Source organism: Microtus oregoni, unplaced genomic scaffold, assembly GCF_018167655.1.
Source record: "Microtus oregoni isolate MIOR12 unplaced genomic scaffold, Mior012 000035F_ref0000213, whole genome shotgun sequence".
NCBI lineage: Eukaryota > Metazoa > Chordata > Mammalia > Rodentia > Cricetidae > Microtus > Microtus oregoni.
The window spans coordinates 21201188-21226339 of record NW_024543094.1 but is presented as its reverse complement, the minus strand read 5'-3'; the positions used below and the strand labels follow the sequence as shown (position 1 = coordinate 21226339).

Here is a 25152-nt window from a genome sequence, read left to right as displayed (position 1 = left end):
TTTATAACTGTAATGTTCATGTTTTAGGACTTAAGCCTGGTACAAACACTGGCTGAAGGAGTTAGAGAGCTAAGAACAAAAGAGTAGATTTAGATCAATCTACATGATCAGTTTTTACAGGTTATGTTTTGAATACAGAATAACAATAGGAAACATTTATATATGGTGTTTATTCTGTGATAAAAACCACTTTATAAAGCTTTAATCTGTGAAGCCACACTTTGAGGTAGACATGAGACTAAGGCACACAGATTAGTTCACAAAGCTAGTAAGCAATAAATAAAGCCAGGACTCAGACACTAGCAACGGGGGCTTCCAGTGTCAGGGCTCTTGAGCATTCTATGATGCTGTATGATGAGACCTCATTACCAACAGCATCAAAACAAAAGTGTGGTGCTGACTTCATTTTCAAAGGTTATATAGTATCGAAGGTTAAAGAGCTTTAAAGTGCCAAGATACATCAAGAAATCTAGTGGCTAGCCACATTGACTTTAGTGAAGAGTCAAATATGCAAAATACATTATCATAGTTTGCTTCAGCTGTCAACTTGAGAAACCTGGGGTCACCTTGGAAGAGGGAACCTCAATTAAGGAACTGTGTCCATCAAATCGGCCTGTGGTATGTGGAGGATTTTCTTAAAGGCTGTGGGCAATCCCATCCCTAGGCCCATGTGCCTGGGCTGTGTAAGAAAGCCAGTAAGCAGAGTTCAGTCTCTGCTCCTGCTTAACTTCCCGTCAGGACTATTTCCAAGTTCCTGTTGCTGAAGCCACTATACACTCAGGACATGTGAAATGAAGGAACCAAGCTGGAGATGAACTGATGACCTTTATCACAGCCACAAGTGTGTCTACATACACACATCTCTTTAGATAAACAGCTATCACAAGGTGAAGGTATAAAAGGAAGGCAGTGGAGGAATGGGGGGTAAAGAGGTAATGGAACAGTGTGGATAGAAGCACAGTACATTACACGTGTGGAACTTAGAATGAAACTTCTGTGTACTTGTTTTGTCTTTTTTTTTAAAGGTAAAAATCTTAAACTGGGCATGGTGGCACATGCCTGTACTCTCAGCAGCAGGAGGTAGAGGAAGGCGAGTAATAGTTCAAGATAATCTCTAGCTTCACAGAAAATTCAGGGCTAGCCTGAGCCACACGCTACCCTACTTCAAGACCTACCCCCAACCCACAAAATCAGGACCCATTAAATTTCTATTAGTAAGGACAAAACAAAGCCACATGTTTATTAAACATAATCCTTTCCCCTCTGTCCTCTCTTTTCTTTTAACCTGAATGTAAATAAGACCAAATATCTTGGAAATCAAAACACTGAATTTTTTTTTTTTTTTAAAAATCTGGTCTTTAAGCCTGAGAATACTTCAAAGTGAGTTTGGTATCTGGGGAGAAGAAAACCACACCTAGAATGCTTTTAAAATTCTCAAAGAAAAACCAAAAAAAAAAAAATGCAATTTAAAAAATATATATATATATTTTCTTGACACATTCTGAAAATTCTGAGTAGCAAACATAGAATGAGATCTCAAATATGCAAACAGTGTATTCTATGTATTGTGAACAAGTAGCCTTGTGAAGGCAATATTCTGAATAACATTGTAGCTTCTCCCAAAACAGGTTAAGAGGAGATAAAGGAAGTGCTGAATTCCTGGATTCAGTTCATTTTACTTGAGCTTATTACAGCCTATTAAGGCCCAGAGCAGTGAGCTTAGGTAAATCTTAATCAGGACACTGAAAGGATTATTTGCTGCCATTTCTTTCTTTTTTTTCTTTTTTGGTCTTCACACTGGACACCATGATTAGAATTCCCAGACCCAAAAAGATGAAAGTAAGTTTTTTCTTTATTGTGTTTTATACATGGGAAAATCCCATCTAATCCCCACAGATTAATAAAAATTCAATAAGACATAACTTTGGCCAAACTCAGTATTATCCATTTAAAAATTCTTGTATAAAACAATATCTGTTCAAATATAGGATATTTTTCAAGGACATACAGAAAATGCAAAAATAATTAAATTTAGTGGAAAGGAACTATTAAAACTGCCAGGCAGTGGAAGTAATGTGATGTGAATTACACTGCCATTAGGGACAAGTGCTCTCCGAGGCTGTTGCACTTCTGTTCAGATGAGAGTTACTTAGTGTGACCTCGGTTCACGCTGTGGCTCATTCTGTACTCATCTGCCCTGCCTGGCACTCCCAGCGGGTCCTCTTCGCCACACTGCTATGTCCTTGCAAAGAAGCATAATGGCCAGCCACTATGGACTTCTAGAGAAGGTGATTAGAGATTTTTCTTCAGCAGGATTAAAAATCTAAGACTTTCAGGTTCAGACATACAGTCTTTGTAATGGTCTCTATTGCTTTAGAATGTTATCAAGCTAAAAGAGTATCTTTCACATTTCTTTTTATACCTGAAATATATCATTAAGATGTCGATGTTTTAATGTAAAAGTAGAAAATTCAGTAAAAAAATTCAGTGCCGCTTACTTGTCTCAAATACAAGATCAGTGAATATTAAGCAGGAACAATATAGTAAAAAAATAAAATAAAATTTGTACATTTGCCTAAACTGAATTATCTGAGTCATGGTAAAAGGTTTTATATCAACAGCCATTGCCTCATTGCTTTTTAGACACTAAAGGGGATACTTGCCTATTAAGAAGTAGTTCACTTTCCATGTTTAGTATGTAACCACCAAATATATTCTGTTTATGTGGCCAGCCCCTGCAGTCCTCTTCAAAAGCAACAGTAATGTACTTTGCAAATATCTTGAGACACAAGTTGTACATTAACATACATATAACCTTGATAATAGAAAATACTTTTTCAGTTCTTAGAACAAAACACAATCCTGTGCTCCGTTTCCTGAAGTTTCAATTGAGGTAACCTCTGCAAGTCTCAGCCCCACATTTACATTCAGTTCTGACCCTCTTTTTGGGAGGGCTGTGGTCCACAGAATCTGAAGACAATTCTCCAGAACCTGAAAACACAAGAGAGGGAAACATTTTAGAATAGGGGCTTGAAAATGGCTCAGCAGGTAGAGTAGTCCTCTTCTAGAGGACCAGCGTTTAGTTCCTGGTACCCACGTCAGGCAGCTTACTTTTGCCTCAAACTCCAGCTCCAGGGGATCCCATGCCCCCTTCTGGGTACCCATATTCACATGAACACACCACACAAATCTTTATTTTAAAAAAGATATTTTAGCTGGGCATGGTTGGGTAGGCAGAGGCAGGTAGATCTGAGTTTGAGGCCAGCCTGGTCTACACAGTGAGTTCCAGACTAGCCAGGGCTGTATAGTGAGATCCAGTCCCAACCATAAAAGATACTTTAGAATAGACTTTCAATCTTCTGTTTTGTTTGGTTTTGGTTTTTTGAGACAGGGTTTCTTTGTGTAACCCTGGTTTTCCTGAAGCTAGCAATGGTGATTACTTTCTCAAGGCATTGGTTAACTTTCAAGGAAATAGCTTTGTACTTCTGTGAAATCCTAAGACAATTTGTTCTGAGTTGTCTTGAAACAATGGGATAGGCTAATGTGAATTATCTGCCATGATGACATTCACTGAGAAAGTTCAGTGAAAAAAGGTGAAAGATTTATACAATCCGAAGAGAAACCAGAGTGTAAGAGAAAGTCCAATGTACAATTATTCTTTCTTTTTTTTTAAAGGTTAACCTGCAGCATCATTTTTTTCTTTTGTTTAGTATTTATTTATTTATTATGTATACAATATTCTGTCTGTGTGTATGCCTACAGGCAAGAAGAGGGCACCAGACCCCATTACAGATGGTTGTGAGCCACTGTATGGTTGCTGGGAATTGAACTCAGGACCTTTGGAAGAGCAGGCAATGCTCTTAACCTCTGAGCCATCTCTCCAGCCCCATATAATTATTCTTTTTATACACCATGAAAAGCACAGGCAGTGAGGCCAAGTAGGAATAGCACGTAAAGCACATTGTTCATAGAAAATATTCATAATCACAATATAGGCAATATAATTAAATACTTTAAAAAGCTATATTCAAGAAGGAATTCATATGTAATTGAAATCATACTTTCAATCTTGTTAATATTTATCTATTAATAAAAATTGAAAACCTTTTTATTTTTACTAATATTAATAGTATTGAGAAAAGGTGTTGTAAATCAGCTTCCAAAATGGAAGTCCTAAGAAAATCAGTACAGTGACGTAGAGGACAGACTGTGAGCCAGCTTTAGTTGTCAGATGGGCTTTGGACCTTAAGATGACAGACACACACCAATTACTTTCATTTTTAAAGATTTCTAAATTAGTACAGAGTAATGTGTTCCATCTTCTCCACATATATTTATTTAGTGTGTCCTCCCCCTGCCCGATTTTTTTTACCTTCGACCTTAGTTTTGGCTTGCCTTCATTGTCATACTGAAACCAATACCAATGAAATTATTCTTGAAAACCATACCTTTCATTTGATAATCAAAAGTCAGCTCCTCTCCAGCTTTTATGGTTCTCGTGGAAAACAGTGCTATCCTGGGAAGCCGAGTATCAAGGTTATCGATGAAGACACTGAACACCTGAAGGTTCGGGTCACACTGAAGAGAAGAAAAGCTGCTGAGGTAAGACTGGCACAACGGTGCCGTCTGCGCGCCACAGCACAGGGTGAGTTAGCCTCCCACATGCCCACTGAACTGCCAACAACGCTCCCGATGGCATGCACATTCAAAATACACTTTTCATAAATAAGAAGCTCTCAATCATAGAAAAAGGTAAATCAAGTATCCAATATGTCACTTTTGTCATAGCTTTTTTTTCTGGAGAATTTTAATCCATCTATAACATGAACATTTTACTTGTAACTATTTCAATAATATGTGTGTATAGATACTTTAAATAACTATTTTAAAATAAAATCAGCACCATGGAACTCAAATTTTATATTACATAGTTTCATTGCTTAAACTTTTATTTGAACTTGTTCAGTATTTTGGGAACACTAAACTAGAGAATATGCAAGAAGAAAGATCTAGGGAGTCAAACCAAGAAATTTAAACTGGTGTTTAATCTTCCCCAAAGAGGAAGTATATGTTGGTGGTAGAGTGGCCTTCTGTACTCATAGGTTCCATGTCTGTACTCAACCAACTGCAGAGTCAACTAGAAAAGAAAAATCCTACCATAGTCTTGTATATGTACAGGCTGAGTGATCTTGTCCTCAGTCTGTGAATACAACTATTTATATTCTAATAGGCATTAGAAGTAATCTACATATGATTTAATGGATAAAAGAGGATTATGAGTTATTATATATGTCTCAAATTTAACATAAGGAACTAATAAGGATTTTGGCACCTGCAGGGGGTCTCATGACTAATCAATCCCCTAAGATACTGAGGATGGCTAAATCTCAAATTTGTCATTAAGAAATTATTTTACAAACATTTAAACAAATTAGGCAACCAAAAAGGAAGTCTAGACAGTCTCTTACATTTCACTGAGATTCACATACAATTCTTGGTAAGCAATCCACCACACATTTTAACTTGGCTACATGTCATACTATCTAAGACATACTTCTTTTATTATCTGCCACGTATATATAAAATGCCAAAAGTACTAACCTCACTGGGTTTATTGTCTGGTACTTAGAACGTGCCCAATAATTATTATTGTCCTTAGTTTTGGAAACAAGTTTTATAAAGTAGAAGATTCTGGAATTGTGGTTCTAGGGGTCTGGCCAGATGGCTCAGCAATTAAGAGCACTCACTTGTTGCTCTTGCAGAGGACCTGAGTTCAGTTTTGAGCACCCCCATTAGGCTTACAAACACCTGTAACTTCAGCTCCAGGGGGTCTGATTCCTGCCCCTCTGACCTCCACAGGCACCTATGCACATATATACACACATACACAAATAAAATCTTGAAAAGACTGCAGATCTAACTTTTTAAAACATGAACTAAAAATTAAAGAATACTACTTTATAATTTAGGGAAATAATCCTAAATGCTTTAATGTAGTATTAACACACTGACATTCAAAACAACTCTGTTACCTTAAACTGCACAGTAGTCCTTCCTTATCCTCAGATGACTGAAACTGGTGATAGTACCAAACCCTATATTGTAGGGGTTTGTCCTATACATATATACTTATAACTTCCAGACAGAGTAAGAGATTAACAAATAACAAAAACGGAACAATGTTAAGTTATATGACTGTTGTGTCTCTATGAAAATATCTTATTGTACTTTAGCCTTGTGGCTTAAAGGAAACACTTGGGCAAATCCAAATTGCTAGCATTACTAATCTTGTGCTTCTGGGCAATTCCTGAGTAAAATAATGTCACCTGAACACAAATAATACTGTAATGGTTGACCTGATAACCCAGAGAGGTAGCATCTACAGTGTATATACCCTGAACAAAAGGATGGGTCAAGTCTCCAGCAGATGATTTCACCTACTTATAGGAATAGCAAACAACTTAAAACTAAGAATGGATTATCTCTAGAATTCCCACTGGGTATTTCTGGACTACAGTTAAGTAGGAAACTGAAAATATGGAGAATAAAATGTGGCTAAGGTAAAGGGTTACTGCACACAGTACAATTTAGTAGTATTAACTTCTATAAGATAACTTTGTTCAGTCTTCAAAACTTTTGCTTAACTCCTTTGCTTATTAATTGCTCTCTTCTGCTATGAAGTTACCTATCTACCCTATAAAGTTATTGGAAAGTTTAAATGAAGTGAGATATAAAGACTAGGAGAACATAGTAATTGGTAAACACCTCAATATCTATGTTATATTATAGCAATAATGTCCTGACTTAATAGAAGCCCTCATATTAAAATACTATGAATGGCTATATAAAAAGTTATCTTCCAGTTAAGGAGAAATCATCCAAACAGCACTAAACTGAACTATTTGTCTTACTGCTCCTTACACTATGATTCACAAAATGGGACACATTTCCATATCGCGCTGCATCCACTGTGAATTCATCAGATTCATAGTCCAGATCAAAAAGATAGGTGATTCCTTGGTTGTCATATAACTGTCCACGCTTCTCAGCCTCTTCACTTGTGATCACCTAAGGTGGGGAGAAACAGCAGAACTGTAGTTTTGTTTTTCTTTTTGTGACAGGCTCTCTCAAACTTCTAAACTCCAAAGATCTTTCTACCTCCATTTCTTGCATAGCTTGGACTACAGGTGACACAGTGCTCTGTAAAACCACAGAATATTATACAGCCACTGTGGAGCCAAAGAAGCATTATTAAGCTACTAACATTGATACAAATATTTAAAAAGAAATTCAAGTGTCATCAAAACAAACATTCATATGAACTAAAAACTAGATAGAAAAACAGTATAGAAATGAGGGAAAGTGATGGTATAGAGGACTACTGAAAATGAAATCTGATATAAGCTGATATATGGTTCTGTACTACCTGCATTATAATCCTGTGTGCAAAGAGCTGCCCACCTATGCTCGACAGGACAGAGGAACAAGGTTACCTTCACAAGAGTATGCATTCTCAAAAGGCTCTCCAGCGTGGCTCTCAACCTTCCTGGTGCTGCGACCCTTTAATACAGTTCCTCATGCTGAGGTCACCCCAACCATAAAATTATTTTCATTGCTACTTCATAATTGTAATTTTGTTATAGCTAGGAACTATAATGTAAATATCTGCTTTGCGATCCCCAAAGTGTTGCGACCCACAGGTTGAGAACCAATGTCCTATGAGGAATAACACATGGAAACTTGTTATACAACAGGCTTTATGTTATACATGCAATGAGCCATTTGGAAAGCTTTGTTTTTCAGTACAGAAGCTTCAGCTCAAAATCATGGCCTAGGGCTGGGGATGTAATTCAGCTTCAAGCATCAGGCACTGGCTAGGTTCCAAACATCCCTGTTACCATGGAATCTGTCACAGCTTGGTCAGTGTTCAGCTGAAGACATCAACACTAGCCAAAGTGATGTATATTCTTAGCTAAAATTCTCTGTGCCTGTTTCTTCATTTGTAATAGTGGAGATAAGTCCTCTTTCAGAAACTTGAAGATTAGGGGGCTAATATACTAAGGTGCTTAGCTGTGGCCCATGATGAGTACTATGTTAACACTTATGCATATGATAGTTATCAAAGGAAATATGCTAGGATTTGGTAATCAGAGAATGCTCTGCAGTTCAGGGTAGTGTTTATTTAGTTATTATTATAATAAATGCTTTTTTAAAAAAAGTTTTTGGAGACAGGGTTACTCTGTAGCTTTTGAGCCTATCCTGGAACTAGCTCTTGTAGACCAAGCTGGCCTCAAACTCACAGAAATCCACCTGTCTCTGCCTCCCGAGTGCTGGGATTAAAGGCATGCACCACCACCGCCTGGCAATAAATGCTTTTATACATATTTGATAATACTAAAAATATTTTCTGCTCAGTAATGTCCTTCATACTGATACAAAACAGAAAAGAAATTTAATCATACTGGACCAAATAATGAAATAAATGTAACTTCAAAGTTTCAATGTCAGCATTTATGTAGGTAGGCCTGACTTTCTTCTTAAGATTTCTGTGTAAATATAGTTAATTTTTAAAAATATGGGCGCCAGGTGGTGGTGGTGCACATCTTTAATCCCAGCACTCTGCACTCTGGAGTTCAAGGTAGCCTGGTCTACAGAGTGAGTTCCAGACAGACAGGGCTACACAGAGAAACCCTGTCTTGAAAAACTAAACACACACACACACACACACACACACACACATATATATAAATTTTAAAAAATATGCTTCAGTCAGTGGTTATGAATGAATGCCAACTATTAACTTATTTTATTATCTATTTGCTCATATAAAAAGTTCTACATTTTTAACTATACCAGTGAACCTTTCTCCTAAACCTGAAAATGAATTTCTACATATCTGCAAATGATAACATCAAAACGTATCACGTATTTACATTAATAAGGTAGAAAGGTAACTTTTTGAAAGTATAAAGCTCATATCCATAGGAGAAATTTAATGTACCTCTCCAACATATTCCATGACAAAACTCATTCTTTTAATCTTCACAAGGGTTTTTACACCCCAGCCGCAACCATTGCTAGTTCTAAAGATGCACAGTGAATACTGTGTGCCTTTTTGTACAATCCTATTGGGACAATCAGGTCCACATAGACACCTTGAGTTACATTCGTAGATGGGAGTGCCAGGTTTGATTTTAATTTGTTGGTTCTTATTATAAGCCAAAACAACTCCGGCCTCAACAGGACAACACTTTCCCATGAAGCAGTCTGTACATGAACATCCGAAGGTAGCTTCATTGTTTATGGTGATTCCTGGAGCTGGCCTGTATTCATTAATGTAGTAAAAGTCTAAGGGTGGGCCCTCCAAGTCAACAGTATTTTCAACAAATATCATCCCTTTGTGGTTCTTTCTTCTGTTGAGGTAATCTTGCCATCTCTGGAGAGCTATTCTTTGCTTGGCTTTCTTTACAATGTACTCAGCGACAGCAGGTGGCAAGGATTTCCTACTGTTTTTTGGAGTGATTGCCTTCCCTTTCTTTACCCGAGATAAGAAACTATTCTTGTCACTGGAGAACTGCTGTAGCAGTTGTGGACACCTGAGGTTGCTCAAGGGCTCCCAAGTATTCGTAGACTCTGGCCATCCTTTCCATTTTACAAGGTAATATTCTACATCCTTAAAATAGAAAAGAAAATACAATTCAGATTATGACAGTCTCTATAGTGGCATTTCTCTTAATAATTTAAAATACATGAAGAGCCAAGTAAAGTGTAAGTCAGATAAACAGAACTTTTGTGTGCTATCTGAAACACTATTTAATGGGATGTAACATCTGACAAGAGACCAAAGCATCCTATCTAGAGAAAGATAAAGGCACAGAAACCTATGATTTCAAACAGTATTAGGTCAAACAAAAAATTATTTACCTTGATCATGGAAACAGATGGTCCCAAAGCAAACATTAGGCTAGTGGCTCATATGGCCAGCATAGTACCATGTATTCTCTAAGGGCTATAATAATGTTCACTGGATATGTGGGAATTTATATCCTCAATGTCATGGCCACACATCCCTTAGATGTTCTAAAGATAAGCTGGATAATCACTGTAAGCCACATGTAGCTACTGAGAACCTGAAATGTGGCTATACTCAAATGATGTTCTTTGTGCATAAATACTGCACTGAATTTCAAGAATGGGAGGTGCAAAATATACCTTTAAATATGCCTGTAAGGTTGAAACATTTTACAGATATTGAATTAAATATATTATTGAAACCAATTACTACTTTGTATGTGGTTACCAAGAAATTAAAATAACACTGCAGTTCACATCATAGTTTCTACCAGATATTAACATTTTTAATAAATGCAGACCTCATTTAGAGAAACCTGTGTAGCTTAAGTAGGAGGCATGAAGGACAGCAAAGATCCACTTCTTATCACCTAGAATGTTATTGGCCACCATGGTTTCTGAAGTCTCTTTTACACACAGTGACTGTTTCTTTCCTTAAGGTCAGCTGACTCTGCTAAGGGCCTAATTTAAAGGCAGTTCATGTACAATAATAGTAAATTCTAAAGTGATGTCTTTCAGTAATTTCTTCGTCTTAGAACAGCTAGCACATAACCACGGAACCTAAGGTAAAGTAAGCTCAGAAATGCTCCTAAAATATCAAGGTGGATGGGAGGCTGGAGAGATGGCTCACTAGTTAAAGAGCAAGGGCTCTTCTTCCAGAGGACCTGGGTTCAATTTTTAGCACCCACATGGCAATTCACAATTGCCTATAACTCCAGTTATTTGACATCCTCACACAGACATAGATATAGGCAAAACACCAACACACATAAAACTAAAAAAATAAATAACTATGGTGATTAAACATTTGTTATTTTTAACTTTTTTACATGACATCTTCTATGGGATTTCTCTCTGTATGCTGTGAATATGTTTTATTACACTAGTTAATAAAGAAGCTGCTTTGGCCAATGGCAGGGCAGAATATGGCCAGGTGGGAAATCAGAACAGAGATACAGAGAGTAGGTGGAGTCAAGGAGATGCCATGTAGCTGCAAAAGGAGGACACTGAAACCTTATGGTAAACCATAGCCTAATGGTGATACACAGATTAATATAAGTGGGTTAATTTAAGATATAAGAGTTAGGTAGGAATACTCCTAAGATGCTGGGCAAGCAGGGCTGTAATAAATATAGTTTATGTATGATTATTCGGGTCTTGGCAGTCAGGAAACAAAGGCAGTCTTCATTTTGAAAATGGCGCCCAATGTGGGACCTGAATTGTAGTTGTACCAAAGAGTTCCACAATAGCCTGGAATGGAGTATAACAAAGGCTTATTTGGGGATAAACTAACAGTAAGAGTAGTGATCCATAGTCCTCTGTGTGTGCTGGGAACTGGAACTGAATGTAGCAGAAAAAGGGCCACACATAGACCATGCCCAAAGTGGGCCAGTATCTTAAATGTTATTGGTTAAAGGAGTTCCCACGACATATATATATATTTGTGTATATGTATATATTTGTATAGTACATATACATGTACCATAATACATGTGTGCAGAATGATGACAACATGCAAGAGTAGGTTCTCTACTTCCACCAGGTGGGTCCCAAGGATTAAATTCAGCTTGTCCAGCTTGATTGCAAGTGCCTTTACGCACTAAGCCATCTTGCTGTCCAGTGTTTTCTTAATTTGTGGATATTTAAAAAAATTACTTATTTATTGCAATAAATTTGCCTATGAAAATTTCAGTTAACTTTTACTATTAAGTAGGAATGAATATAATAGTTGTTTTAGTACCTACTAATCATTCCCCTGCCCAAAACACACACAGTACTAGAGCTCAAACTCTGGACTGACACATGCCAGACAAGCATTACACCATGTTATAACCCCATCCCTAGCCCATGACTTCAACACAAATGACTCAGGGTCTTTGGTATACTGCTAAAGTACAAACTCAGTTCAAGAACAACTGCACTCCCACAAGTGAGCTTATCTTATCCTCATTATCAGTACCTTAGTTTTTTATGTCCTATTCATCTATCATAATTCATATGAATTAAAAGAACTGTTTCATTTTGAAAACTGTTCAAAATATGTTTGGGCTTTTTCTATTAAAATGTATTTAATTATGATCTGATGATATATAGTACACAAACTATATGATCATAATACATGTATGCATGTATGTATGTATGTTATGTATATATGGTCATTACAGAAAGGAGAAATAGGAAGCCTGGATATACACCAAAGTGTGTCTAATTGGGCCTAAGGCCTAAAGATTTTTTTCCTTCAGTCAAGTAATGATAATTTAGTACTGTTGATACCAGATCTACCTACATAAAACTAGTTATGAGATCCAACTAGCATTTTCTGAACTCATCTATTCCCTATAACTCTTAAGTTTTGACTTTTGATAGCAGAAGAAAGCAACACAACACTTTTACTGCAGAAAATAATAAAAGACAAGTACTGGCTCTAGGCTGCATGATTAAATTACCACTCAAATGAAAAGAAACATCATTGAAGTTCACTTCCCAAATAACTGTAATGGTTAATCTTAGATAAGTCACTTGTATTTAAAATGACTGAAGTTTTTATATACATATATCAACCACATTGGTAACTAATCAATTCCTGTACAGGAAATATACTTTAAAAACAAGATTGATTTTGGCAAAACAGTATGAAAATATTAATATTTTATTTCTGGTTTGTAGTCTTTTATAAGCATATCTCATTTTTAAAATCTAAAAAAAGACTTTATTTTTGAAAAATAAGATTACTTTATAAAAACCACGGACTTATAAGACAAATTTAATTAATTCAATAACCTATAATTCAAAATTAAAGCCAAAAACCTTTTTGGCTTTTAGCATACCTCAGATGTATATATGAAATAAACAAACAATATGTGAAACAATATGTGAAATAAATATCAGTGGAGGTCAATTCAATTTTAAATGCCAAAATAACATAACTAATACTATTAAAACAGAAAGATGGTAATCAGTAGGGGTCAGACAATTCGAAAAGAGAACAAAGAAAGCAGAAAGACTACTATCAAAGGCTGCCTTTTTGTGTGTATGTATAGAACACAGTAGGCAAGATGAAAGCAAAAGTGGTGGCTTGTAATAAAGCATCAAAAAAACAAAACCAGTTACAAGATGGATCTGTTCAGTTTGCAGTCATGTTGAAGGGAGAGGAAAATTGCAATGCTAATGCTAACAAGTAACTGTGGGCAACCCTAAACCCTATTTACTAAACAGTAAACCCTATTTACTGTTGGGCACTCCAATACTTCTTACAATTCTTAGAAGCCATGGTCTTTGTGAAGCTTAAGTACATATGCATTTAACTCCACTTTACAACCTAACTACCAAGCCAGCTGAGTCTTCTGTTCTCAGCTAATCTGACCTCTCTTCTATAGCAGTAGTCACGACCTTACATTCCTTAGCGCTCAAGGCATGACTTTCTCTAATCTTTTCTACTTTCTTTATTGGCATGGCTTCTTGGCCCCTTTTTATATAAATGGGTGTTTATCCTTTTGAGAATCTGAGAAAAGCTATGAATCTATATGTCATATAGGCAACTTTTTGGGTCACTGGAACTTGAGCTCTAATGCTTTCTTTGAGCTTGATCTCCAGGACTCAGATGGTACAAGGAGAGAACCAACTCAAAGTTATTCTCTGACCCCTGCATACATGCCAGGGTACATTCCCCACTCACAGCATGCTAAATAAATACATGTAAAAAACAATAACACAACCTTCTTGAGATTGGTTCCTGATAGCTCTCACTGTAACATCCCACTATAAACCCATTCATTCACTACTCTCTAACCACACTGAACTCACCTGAAAGCCAGTTTTCTGCTGCTTGCTCACGAAGTTCTCCATGATTAGAATGCTATAAGACAATTGCCTAGAGAATTTATTTTAATCTCATCTTATGTGTAGAGAAACCTTTTCACTTAAAAGAAAATGAGAATGTGTGTAAGCCTATGTTCATGTATATGCACCATGTGTGTAGAGTGCCCTTACAGGCCAGAAGAAGGCAGCAGATCCCCTGAAACTGGTAATACAGTTTTGAGTCATCATTCGAGTGCAGCAAACCCAATCCACATGCTCTGCAAGAACAACTAGTGCTCTTAACCACTGAGCCATCTCTCCAAACCCCCATTCATCTTTTAAAATAGCTCAAAGAACAACTCTTTCGTGGCATCTTTCCTGCCTCTCTTGCCCAAGAACTGAGCACTAACTTGCCTATGCTTCCATTTCTAAGTTAAACTATGAGCAATTCATGAGAAGGGACGGAATTTTTTTTTCATAGCCTCAAAACACGCACAATACTTCTATCAAAATTTGAATACTTCTATATGTGCAACAAAAATTTCTAGAATTAATGCAATATAAAAATAAAAACAATTGGGCTGGCGAGATGGCTCAGAGGTTAAGAGCACTGACTGCTATTCCGGAGGTCCTGAGTTCGATTCCCAGCAACCACATGGTGGCTGACAACCATCTGTAATGAGATCTGGTGCCCTCTTCTGGCCTGAGGGCATACATGGAGGCTGAACACAGTGTACATAATAAATAAATAAATCTTTAAAAAAAAAAAAAAAAAAAAAAAAAAAAAAAATAAAAACAATATTATGAACTTTCAAAAAAATGAGAACCAGTCATGGTTTTTTGTTTTGTTCATTTGTTTGGTTTTTTTTTTTTTTTTTTTTTTTTTGAGACAGGGTTTCTCTGTAAAACAGGCCCTGTTCTGGAACTAGCTCTTGTACACCAGGCTGGCCTTGAACTCACAGAGATCTACCAGCCTCTGCCTCCCAAGTGCTGAGATTAAAGGTGTGCGCCACCACCACCCAGCATGTTTATCAATTTTAACTGACTATAGCTAACATATGATAATGAATATCTAAGCTTTTACGTATACATGAAAATATAGGAAAATAATATTTTCTTTCTTTCTTTTTGGCTTTTCGAGACAGGATTTCTCTGTGTAGCCTTGGCTCCATAGAAAAGGCTGACTTTGAACTCATAGAGATCTACCTGCCTCTGCTTCTACCTCCTGAGTGCTGAGATTAAAGGTATGTGCCCAGCAGAAAAATATTTTCTACATTTCTATTCCTTATTTCTGCCATTTTTTGTGATAACCATCATAGTCCATATCATACCACAACACCAGTGTTATTATATAAATAGTTGAGAACCAGCATTATCAACAGAAGGTCTATAGAAGGGTTTCATGCCAGCAACTAACAGAAAAGGAACTCCAGTGTTGGCTCAGCAATTAACAGCATTGGCTGCTCATCTAGAGTACTCAGGTTCAGTTCCCAGAACCCACACAGCATCTCACAACTACCTATAACTCCAACTTCAGGGGATACAACATCCTCTTCTGACCTCTGTAGGCACTGTACACACATGTCACACTTACATACATGGGGGCAAAACACTTAACATAAATCAGATGATTGATGGATGGATGGACGGATGGATGGGTGGTTGGTTGAAATGAATCTGACACCTGGTTAGATCCTAAACTTGAAAAAAAAAATTCTATGCAACCATAGGAAAGTCCTTTCTGAAAGCTCTACTTTTATAGTCCTTAAAATTTGGATTATATGGTTGGAGAGTTGGCTCAGTGGTTAAGAGCACTTATTGCTATTGCAAAGGACCTGGATTCAATTCCCAACACCCATATATAGTGACTCACCACTTCCTTGGACACCAGGCACATGTGTGGTACAGATATATATGCAGGCAGAACACTCACATACACAAAATAATAAAAAAAAACTGAGGTTGCTGGGCAGTGCTGGTGCATGCCTTTAATTTCAGTTCTCAGGAGGCAAAGATCTCTGTGAGTTCAAGACCAGCCTGGTACACAGTGAGTTCCAGGACGACCAGAGCTATTACAGAGAAACCCTGTCGTGGGGAGGAAAAATAGTAGTTGCAGTTTAATGATTTCTGCTGTTCTAATTTCTAAAAAATTACTTCAGATGTGCTGTCTTTCAAAAATATTAATCTACTGTTAGATACAGACTATTCTGTTTGAGCCAGGTAGTAAATACACTAGTACTTCTAGATATTCAGAGATACTGATATACCTTAAGAAGTTTTCCAAGGGACAAAGCCTATCCTTGGGAGTGGGGCTATTGTTCTGATTTTTTTTAAAATGCTGCAGGATCCCCAGCGGCAGTAGGCAGCAGAAATGCTGTAGGTCCCAAATGGCGGTAGCGGGCCATGTGGCGGCACGCAGCGGGCACTGGAAGCAGCCAGTACCAGGCAGCGACGGCTGCCGGTCCCCAAGGGTGGCTGGTCCCAGGCAGGGAGACACATGGTGGGCAGGAGACAGAAACATGGATAGACAGGACATGTAGAATGAGGTTAAATATTTATTCAGGGAGCTATGGAGGGGAAGGCAAAAGGGGAGGTGAGTGGGGAGAGGGAAAAAGAGAGAGAGACAGAGACAGAGAGAGAGAGACAGAGAAGGGAGGGAAACGGAGAAGTGGGGAGAGAGGCAGAAGCAAAGCTGTCTCTCCCAGAGGAAGACGTAAAAAGAGAGTGAGCTCAGGCCGGAAGCTGAAGATCAGCCTCCCTCAGCGGATGGGGGAAGGAGTAGGCATGGCTTGTACAAACAATCATAACAACTACAATCTACATTGAGTTCATCTATACCACTGAGTGACATCAGATAGCATTTTCCCATTTCTCAAGCTGGTTACTTCATATTGTTTTAGGTTCAAGGTCTACTATCCCACTTCGTTTTTAGTAGCATATGGCCCTTGTTCCTAACTGCCAGTATCCTACAGATATTAAACTGTAAGTCAATGTAGCTATAATAGAAGAGATGTACTTTATCAATTATTCTTTAATGTCCAACTCTTTGGTTTCTGCCTCACTATTAGTTCTAAGTAACATTTAAACACCTCCCATTTTTCAAAAGCAACATAAAACCAAGCTTCCTTGGACATATAAATGTTTGCATAGCTAAGGAATCTCTGAGGTCATAGAGTATATTTTAGCTTATAGCTCTTTAGAACATTAAAAAAGTTTTAAAGCATACAACTATGACTCAATTTTTAACACAACTTTAAAACTATAAATGCCGGGCTGGAGAGATGGCTCAGTGGTTAAGAGCATTGCCTGCTCTTCCAAAGGTCCTGAGTTCAATTCCCGGCAACCACATGGTGGCTCACAACCATTGGAATGAGGTCTGGTGTCCTCTTCTGGCTGCAGACATACACACCGACAGAATATTGTATACATAATAAATAAATAAATTTAAAAAAAAACTATAAATGCCATTATACCATTTTTTTTCTCTCCAGGAGGCTGCTTTGAGAGTCCATACTACTTGACTCTGTGTTTTTATCCCTCCTACTTATTCTTCACATTGTTCTTTTGGCTCTTCTGTTCATGGCAATACAGAAACCACTTGCAGGGCATGAATAGCCCTTTGACTGCTAACTTCAGTATATTCTTAACAGATTTTTCTTTTATCAACTGCTCAGTGCTCTTTTACTAACTATCTCTTCTTTCAGCTCTTTCAGTTAGTCACACCTCCAGATTTCCTATTATCTTTCCTGCCAGTTAATGGCACAAGCCTTACTCTTCAGGATTCTTCATCCAGTCCTTGTGCTCTTTTTCATCTGTTTTGCTTTGACTGCTCTACCCACTGAAGACTTGACAGTAGAGTAACGTTCTCGTCATGCCATTTCTGTACTTTAAAAGACTCCATGGTTCTGTGCTTCCCTCAAGATGAATCCTAACGTCCTTTTGCCTGTAAAGAGTTGCACTCCTTCTAGCTCATCTTAACTATGCCAATGTTCTATCCAGATTTTCTATTCCTTGAAGGAGTTGGGCTGTCTTCTGTATCAGGATCCCACCCCCTTATCTTTTCATTTCAAAACATGTTTCCCATAGATAACTGCCCAGTCTCTGCCCAATAGGTCCTTCTATTATGCCAACACTCACCTTCACTGTAATTAAGTACTTTGCACAGGAACTTAGTACTCTGCCCTGAGTAGTCATCTCACTAATTATGAGTTAGCATATTCCCAATAAAAAAACGCTAAAGAAGGTTACCTAGAGAGCAGCTTCTAAGTGAGAAGAGGACCAAGAAGTAATCTACATTAGAGAAAAAAAAATGAGAAGCAAAGAGAGTATGAAGAACATTGAAAAATAGATTGGGGGGTTGGTGAAAAGAATAACAATGAGGAGCTACAGAGATGGCTCATATATCAAGAGCACTTGCTGCCCTTGCAGAAGATCTGGGTTCAGTTCCCGGAACCCAGATCAAGTGGTTCACAACTACATGGAACTCCACTTCCAAGAGAGCTGGCATCCTCTGCCTCCCATAGGCACCTGCATGATCATGCACATACATACACTTGGGCACAAGTACATAGCATAAAAACAAATAGCTCTAACCGTAAACACTGATGTCATTGAATTGTTAAAGGTCGAAATCTATTGTAAAAAAAAATCAATATTAATCCATTCAATATTAATTATGCACTATAATTAATTGTTGGTGTTGTTGTCACTACCCTTATTTCATAAAGAAACTGGAGGACAGAGATGCTAAGTTGCTAAAGATTACATCTAGGCAGTCTTCCATAGACAAGAGAGTCTTAAAGAAGAAAATCAACCACAGTAAATGTAACAAACTAGTCCAGAAAACTTTAAGGTCTTCAAACTTGACAATAGGTGGTCAGTGATAGGGACACACAAATTGGAATAAAATGGGCCAAAAAGTTAAAAGAAAATTAACAGGATAAAATAAATACAAATCATATATCTGACAAGGGATTTGTAGGTATAATATATAACTAAAAAACTTAATAGAATACAACTTTAAAAACTGAGTAAGGGATGGGAGACAGCTCAGTAAGTAAGAGCACTTAGTATGCAAAATATAAGGACTTGAGTTCAAATCCCCAGTACGTCCCCCACCTCCCCAAAAACAAAACCTGAGCACTGCTGCAAGGACCTGCAGTTCTAGTGTTGGAAGAACAGAGAGGCAGACTCTGGGAGTTCAATGACCACTCACCTTAGCCTAAATAAAATGTATCTGGTTCAATAAGAGATTCTGTCTTAAAAAAATAAGGCTAAGATGGACAGACCTTTTCTGGCTTCCACATGTGCCCACAGAAGCATTCACACTCATGTGCAGGCACTACACACCAATGCACATGCATGCGCACACACACACACATACACACAAATAAGTAAAGAAATAGAGTATTTTTAGAATGAGTAAAGGATCTGAATAATTAGTTCACCACAACAGTTACAAATGTCCAGTAAGAGCATGATAAAAAGATGTTGGACATCATTAATCTCTAGAGAAATATAAATATAACCCACAATGAAATGCACTTCTCACAAGGAGAGCTACATAGAAACTAAAACTTTTATACTCTGCTGATATGTAAGTAAAATGGTGCTGAGTTCTGGAAAAGCTTGGCAGTTCCCAAAAGGGTTAAACAAGAATATCTTATGACCTAGGAATTCCACTGCAAGAGAAAAGAAAACGATGTCCATACAAAAACTAGCATACGAACATACATAACAGTATTAATTATAATAGCCCCCAGATGGAAACAACTGGGATGAGATGGATCACAGGTAAGAGCACTTGCTCCACAAGGAGGAGATGAGTTCAAGTACCAGCAGTCATAAAACATCCGTCAAAACCACATGCACCTGTAACCCCAGTGCTACTGAGGTCAGAAACAAGCTCATCACTGCGGCTTGCTGCCTACCAGCCTAGCCCAAAGTTTAGCTAGCGACCCAGTCTAAAGCAATCCAACAGTGGCAGAGCAGGACATCTGAGGTCCTTCTCTGGTGCACAGACCTTGAGGAGGAAGGAGGGGGCACATAACTCAACAGAAAAAGAAAATAGATTTGGCAGTTGCTTAGGGCTGGTAGTTGAAATTTAAACAGTAATAAAAAATAAAGATGAAAAAATTTAATGAAAAAGGTTCTAAAACTAACTCTGAGAGTATACTAAGATTTGAACTGAACACTTTAAATAAGCAAATTTTATCGCAATAAAAGTTTTTTAATGAAATAAGAAAGAATATACAAGAAAATACCTGTTTGAGTAGAGAGGGGAAGCCAAAGGTTAGAAAAGATGTGAATATTACTGACACAAATGAGTGCAAAGAAGAGCTTAATATTTAAAAGACACAAAGCTGGAAAATGTATTTTATACAGCACTGAAGAGGCCAGAGCATGATGACTGTGAGTTCAAGGGACTAAATAGAAAACCCGTCTAAATTAATTAAAAAGAAACCGCAAGTTCAGGTAAAGTCCTGGGGGAATCACCAGGAAAACATGGTGACACCTTTGAAAGACCAAAGATAGAGATGACTCATGGTGAACGAAGATCGAATGCTAAAGGCTTAAATTCATAGAGGCAGAAGGCGAGGAGTCTTCAGTTGAATAGGAGAAAGCAAGGGAAGAGGAAAAGGTCCAAAACAGTACTAAATATTGGGAAAACCGCTGATACAAGAAAACAAAGAAGCATGTAAAAATCTTGTCAAGTAGAACTAAACAATGAGAACTGCAGAAGTTTGGTTTGTTTGGTATTTCTTCCCAGGGTGGGGGGACTGCTGGAGCTTTATGAATGCCAGGCACATGCTCTGCACTGAGCTTTAGTTCCCTTTAACAACTTTTCAGAAATGGACTGAAAAGAGTCTAAGTTGTACAGGATGGGCCTGAACTCGCTGTGAGCCTTCTGTTTCAGTCTTGCTAGCAGCTGGGATTACAGGTCTATGCCACCAGGCATGGCTTCAAAGTATGTTCTAATGGAGCTACTGCATATGATCAGATGATATGCCTAGCTAGGCTGATCAGGCTAGGGCTTCTAAACCAAGATGGCACATGGCTAGGCTCTTTCAGTGGTAGGGTACTGAGGGTGCTGGTAGAGATGGAAGCTTGACTAAGATCCCTACATGGGGAAGGCAATGCTACCACAGGAAGACAGGCATTCAAAGGAAGAAATGGACTTACCAAGGGGCTCAGCAGAGATGGAAAAATCACATTAAATACATTCTTGATTGTTTATCTGCAAGAACTGAGATTAATGGCCAGCAGAAAGCTACAAGCAAAAGAATTACCAAAAATATAATTACAGGGTTTAGATCAAAGAGCTTCTTGGAATAACACATTTTAAGATGAATAAAGGGAAGTACAAAGCAACTATATTAGTTGCTGAAGTTGAAGATATGAAATAAAGGCTTGAAATGACCATGAAAGCCTGCCCATTCTATCACGCCGTAACTTGTAACCCAGTTTGACAGGATGGCAGGAAATGTAAACGGGGATGCTTCTGGAGGACATTCAGTAAATTCTACAGCTGGCTTGAAACCTCAGGTTCCTTCCAGGTGATTATGGGAAATGTGATCCAGGAACAGCATGAATTACAGGAAAAGTCAATCTGACATAAAACATTTGCTCTGGTAATCCATAAGGAGATAATCAAGAGTTGGATGTAAAATGATATAAATACCCTAAATACTCTAATGTAAGAGCACTTATACTTCAAAATCCCTTCAGAGTTATTTGACAAAAATCTATGACTTACAACCTTAAACAGTATGAAGAGCTTTGCTTATTTTTCAGGCTATTTTTACGTCAGGGAAACATGAAATAGTTGAGTATGAACAGGTCTCTGTCAAGGGGCTGGATATTGCCTTACCTTTACTACCTTGTAGTCACACAAGTACTCCACCTCATAATTGTTTAGATTCCTTTTGGTGATTCCAATCGATTTACATGTGAGCTTTTCTTTTCTACATAATTCCTGAAGAGTATCAAGTGAAACTAGGCAAGGCACACACCAGGCTACAATAAGAAAATAGAATTCTTTACTAATAAAATAGCTACTAGGAGGAAACAAAAACATCAAAACCTCTCAACTGACAATTTAATAGTCTAGAAACGCACACAACAAGAAGCCAATTATGTGTATTTAAGAAAAAGTTACATGACAAGGAGCTATTTTTGGTGAATTGGACTTCTATCCTACTGTTTTACTGACAATGGCTAATTCTTGCTTGACCACTTAAAATATTTCATGTCTAGGCTTTCTTAGGACTACATATAAAGGCAAAAGTAAAAAGCAGTAATTTTTTTACTGTTATATTATATTCTACACAGAATATAATTGTTCTCTTAATAATAAACATCCTCTATGACATATTTTTAGAAACATATCTAATATATATTCTAAAACAATTACAATTTAAAAGTAACCTTTTCTTCTTTCAATCTCTTTTAATAGCAAAGTAAGCTTTTAAATCCGAAATATAGTTCTGCAATTAAATCCATACCCTACCTTTTCCATTTTGGAATACTACAAGAGGAATCTGAGCTTCATTTATTTTGCCCATGGTAAAATGTATCATCGATATGTATAAACCAGAAAAATCTACTTGAAAAGGAGAGCACCGTAAGTAATGCTTATTTCCTGCTCTGTTTTCAAACCAGCATACAAAACAATACTCAGTGTAAATAATCCATAAACAAGACTTAAAAGTCAGACATACTAATAATAACTTTACAGAGGCCAGCAATGAACTGGGCTCCATCCGGAAATTAACGTTAGCAAGGGCCCAATCTTTCTGGGTACAGAGCCATTAAAAGTGGTGAAAACAGAGGTGACCAAACAAAATGTATCACTAAGGCATCAATCAAGCTGTCCGCAGTTCTGTACTGAGGTGAAGGTCAAGGAAGGGAGAACACAGCTGCTCTAACTTACCCACATCCCTTACTCATCCCCCTCCCCCCCCACACACACACATAAGAACTTCATTGCAGAAAACTGTTAAGCGCCATTTCCCGGCTCCAGTCACTGCAAAAGACTATTTCTGGCACAAGCAAAAGGCAGTCTTTTCCCCAAATTTGCAAGAATACATTGATTGCTTAGGTGTGGTGGTTTGGGAGTAAGACAGCTATAAAAAGTCTTATAAGTCGCTTCCATCTAAATATCCTAAATTTGTTTTGTGTAAGGCTAATCTCCTTATGCTAATCATCTGCAAAGGGGCATCCTCTTGGTCGTACCCAAGGTGTTCGTTGTTTTGAAATTTTTTATCCCTAGCTGAGAATCCAAAAACACAGCCCTACAATGAATGGAAGGTGGTTTTGAATACGAAAACGTCATAACGAAGACCATTATGTGTAATATCACACAAGGCACCTCTCAATAGAAATGCTACACTTTGAGCATTTCCGAGTATTTTTTGTTAACCTGCAATCATTTGGTTTACAATATTCCACAGCCTATAACGATGGAGGAAATAAAGTTTCATTGTCCGGATTATTTTATGACATCCCGCTTATAAAATCCTTCCACCACCCCACCCCCGCCACGCTTCAAGGAAGCAGAGTTGCGGGGGATAATGAAGTGTCACCATCTGAGTGAGGCGGAGGAAAGAAAGCTGGAGAACCACCTTTTCATTCCAGGCTGCTTTACAAACCCGGGACTTTCAAAGGGCGCGCGACTCGGGCGCACGCACGCGCACTGTGTGTCCCCGGCTTCAGCATCCACATAAATAACCCGCAAATTCCAGCCGGGCCCCCCAAAGTTTCCAGGAGCTCAGGGCTGTGTCTGCACACACCCACTTTCTCACGGAGACACTTCACAGCGATGCCAGGCAGGCCGGCCCGGACGCGGGCACCGCACCTCAGCCCCGCTCCCACCGCTGCGGCAGCGCGCGCGCGTCCTTTTCCTGCTCACCCTTGAAAGAGGCGGCGCGTGCACACACGCCACCCAGGACCCGGGCCCGCGGGACTCGGACCCACGCTCGCACGGAGCCGCCGTGTCCCGGGTCCGTAGCCGGCCGCGAGGGTACCGCGCTCGGGGTGTCCGCGCGGAGGCGTCCCGCCCACATCGCCGTCCGGCTGGGCTTGGGCCTCGGGAGCGGACCTGGCGGCCGGTGACACTGCGCTCCAGCCTCACCTCTCGGGGCCTCGGCTCCGGCCGCCGCCATCTTGCGGAGCTTTCATTCAAACTGGCGCGGCCAGCCTCAGCAGCTCAGCTGGCCGGACGCCCCGCCCCGGCTCGCGAGGGACTCCGGAGCTGGGAGGCTGCAAGGAGCGAGGCGTCCTGACGTCACTGGAGGCCGACCCCAGCCGTTGGAGACACCGCGCGTGCGCGGCCCGCAGGGGGCGGGTCTGTTGGCGGGAGCTTGATGAGGCCCCGCCCCTCGCTGGTTCCACACCTGCTTTGGTGCCAAAGGCTGCAAACCAGGTCGGGTGCTTTGAGTCTCTTCACGGAGGCATGGCATGCGCTTTATAAAATGCAAAATGTACTGTGTGGCTTAGTGTGCACCGATAGATTCTTTACTACCCCTGTTCCTCAGCACTTCAACCCAAGCATGCCCTATTTTTTCTTTCTCTCCGAGTCACTACAGCTCAGGATCTCAAAATTGAATGCACATGGGCTCGCTCGGAGAGACGTGGTCTGTTTGGATCACTCAAAGAGATTCTGGTGAGTTGATATGGCCGTGTAGCAAGCAATTGAACTCAAAGGCAGGGTCTGACAATTGTCAAAATCCAACCAACCCTGCCAACAGCTCACTTAGTGAAAGCAAATTTACAAGGTACGCTTGCAACAAGGATTTACTTTATTTAACATTCTTGCCCGCCTTAAACTGGGTTCAGTTTTTAGCCATGTACACTGAGGGAGAATTGGATGACTGTCATTTTCACATCACTGTAAATCTGGAAGCTTGTAAGGAGAGCCATTGAGCCCAAAAGTCTTTCTGTAATTCCATGAGCAAGTCATGTCAGTGCTAATAGGAGGTGCACACTGCCTGTCTCCTCTCCATTTCCACCGCCGTGGCCTTTCTCCACATCTTCATTTCTCAGCCAAAGAAGCCTAACTAACTGCTTTGACCTCTTCTTTTGTTCCGCTTCCAGCCACTCTCATGGAACTAAAGTGAAACACGTGCCCTCCTGCTTTAAAAACTTCCCCACACAGCACACCTTCCCGTGCCTGAGACCTCCTGAAAAGTCTGTTTTCCTCGCTTACTTTGGACCATTCTCCCCTTTACCCACTATGTTCTATGGTTTTTCAAATTTTTATGTACATAGTCAACCACAATACAT

At 38.9% G+C, this 25152-nt stretch overlaps 1 protein-coding gene across 2 annotated transcripts; it reads right to left on the bottom strand.

The window, feature by feature from the left end:
• Window positions 1-173: 173 nt before the first annotated feature.
• On the bottom strand, window positions 174-24088 carry Suv39h2 (suppressor of variegation 3-9 homolog 2). Of its 2 annotated transcripts, none has more exons than XM_041630706.1 (6): window positions 23780-24088; window positions 21740-21885; window positions 9002-9673; window positions 6922-7068; window positions 4449-4578; window positions 174-2991 (listed from the first exon to the last, which is right to left on the bottom strand). In XM_041630706.1, the coding sequence occupies exons 1-6, from the start codon at window positions 24030-24032 to the stop codon at window positions 2885-2887; spliced, it is 1455 nt and encodes a 484-aa protein (XP_041486640.1). In that variant the 5' UTR covers window positions 24033-24088; the 3' UTR covers window positions 174-2884. The 2 variants fall into 2 exon arrangements, with proteins under 2 accessions (XP_041486640.1, XP_041486641.1); XM_041630707.1 differs by having other exon boundaries at window positions 24002-24088.
• Between the last annotated feature and the right edge of the window lie 1064 nt (window positions 24089-25152).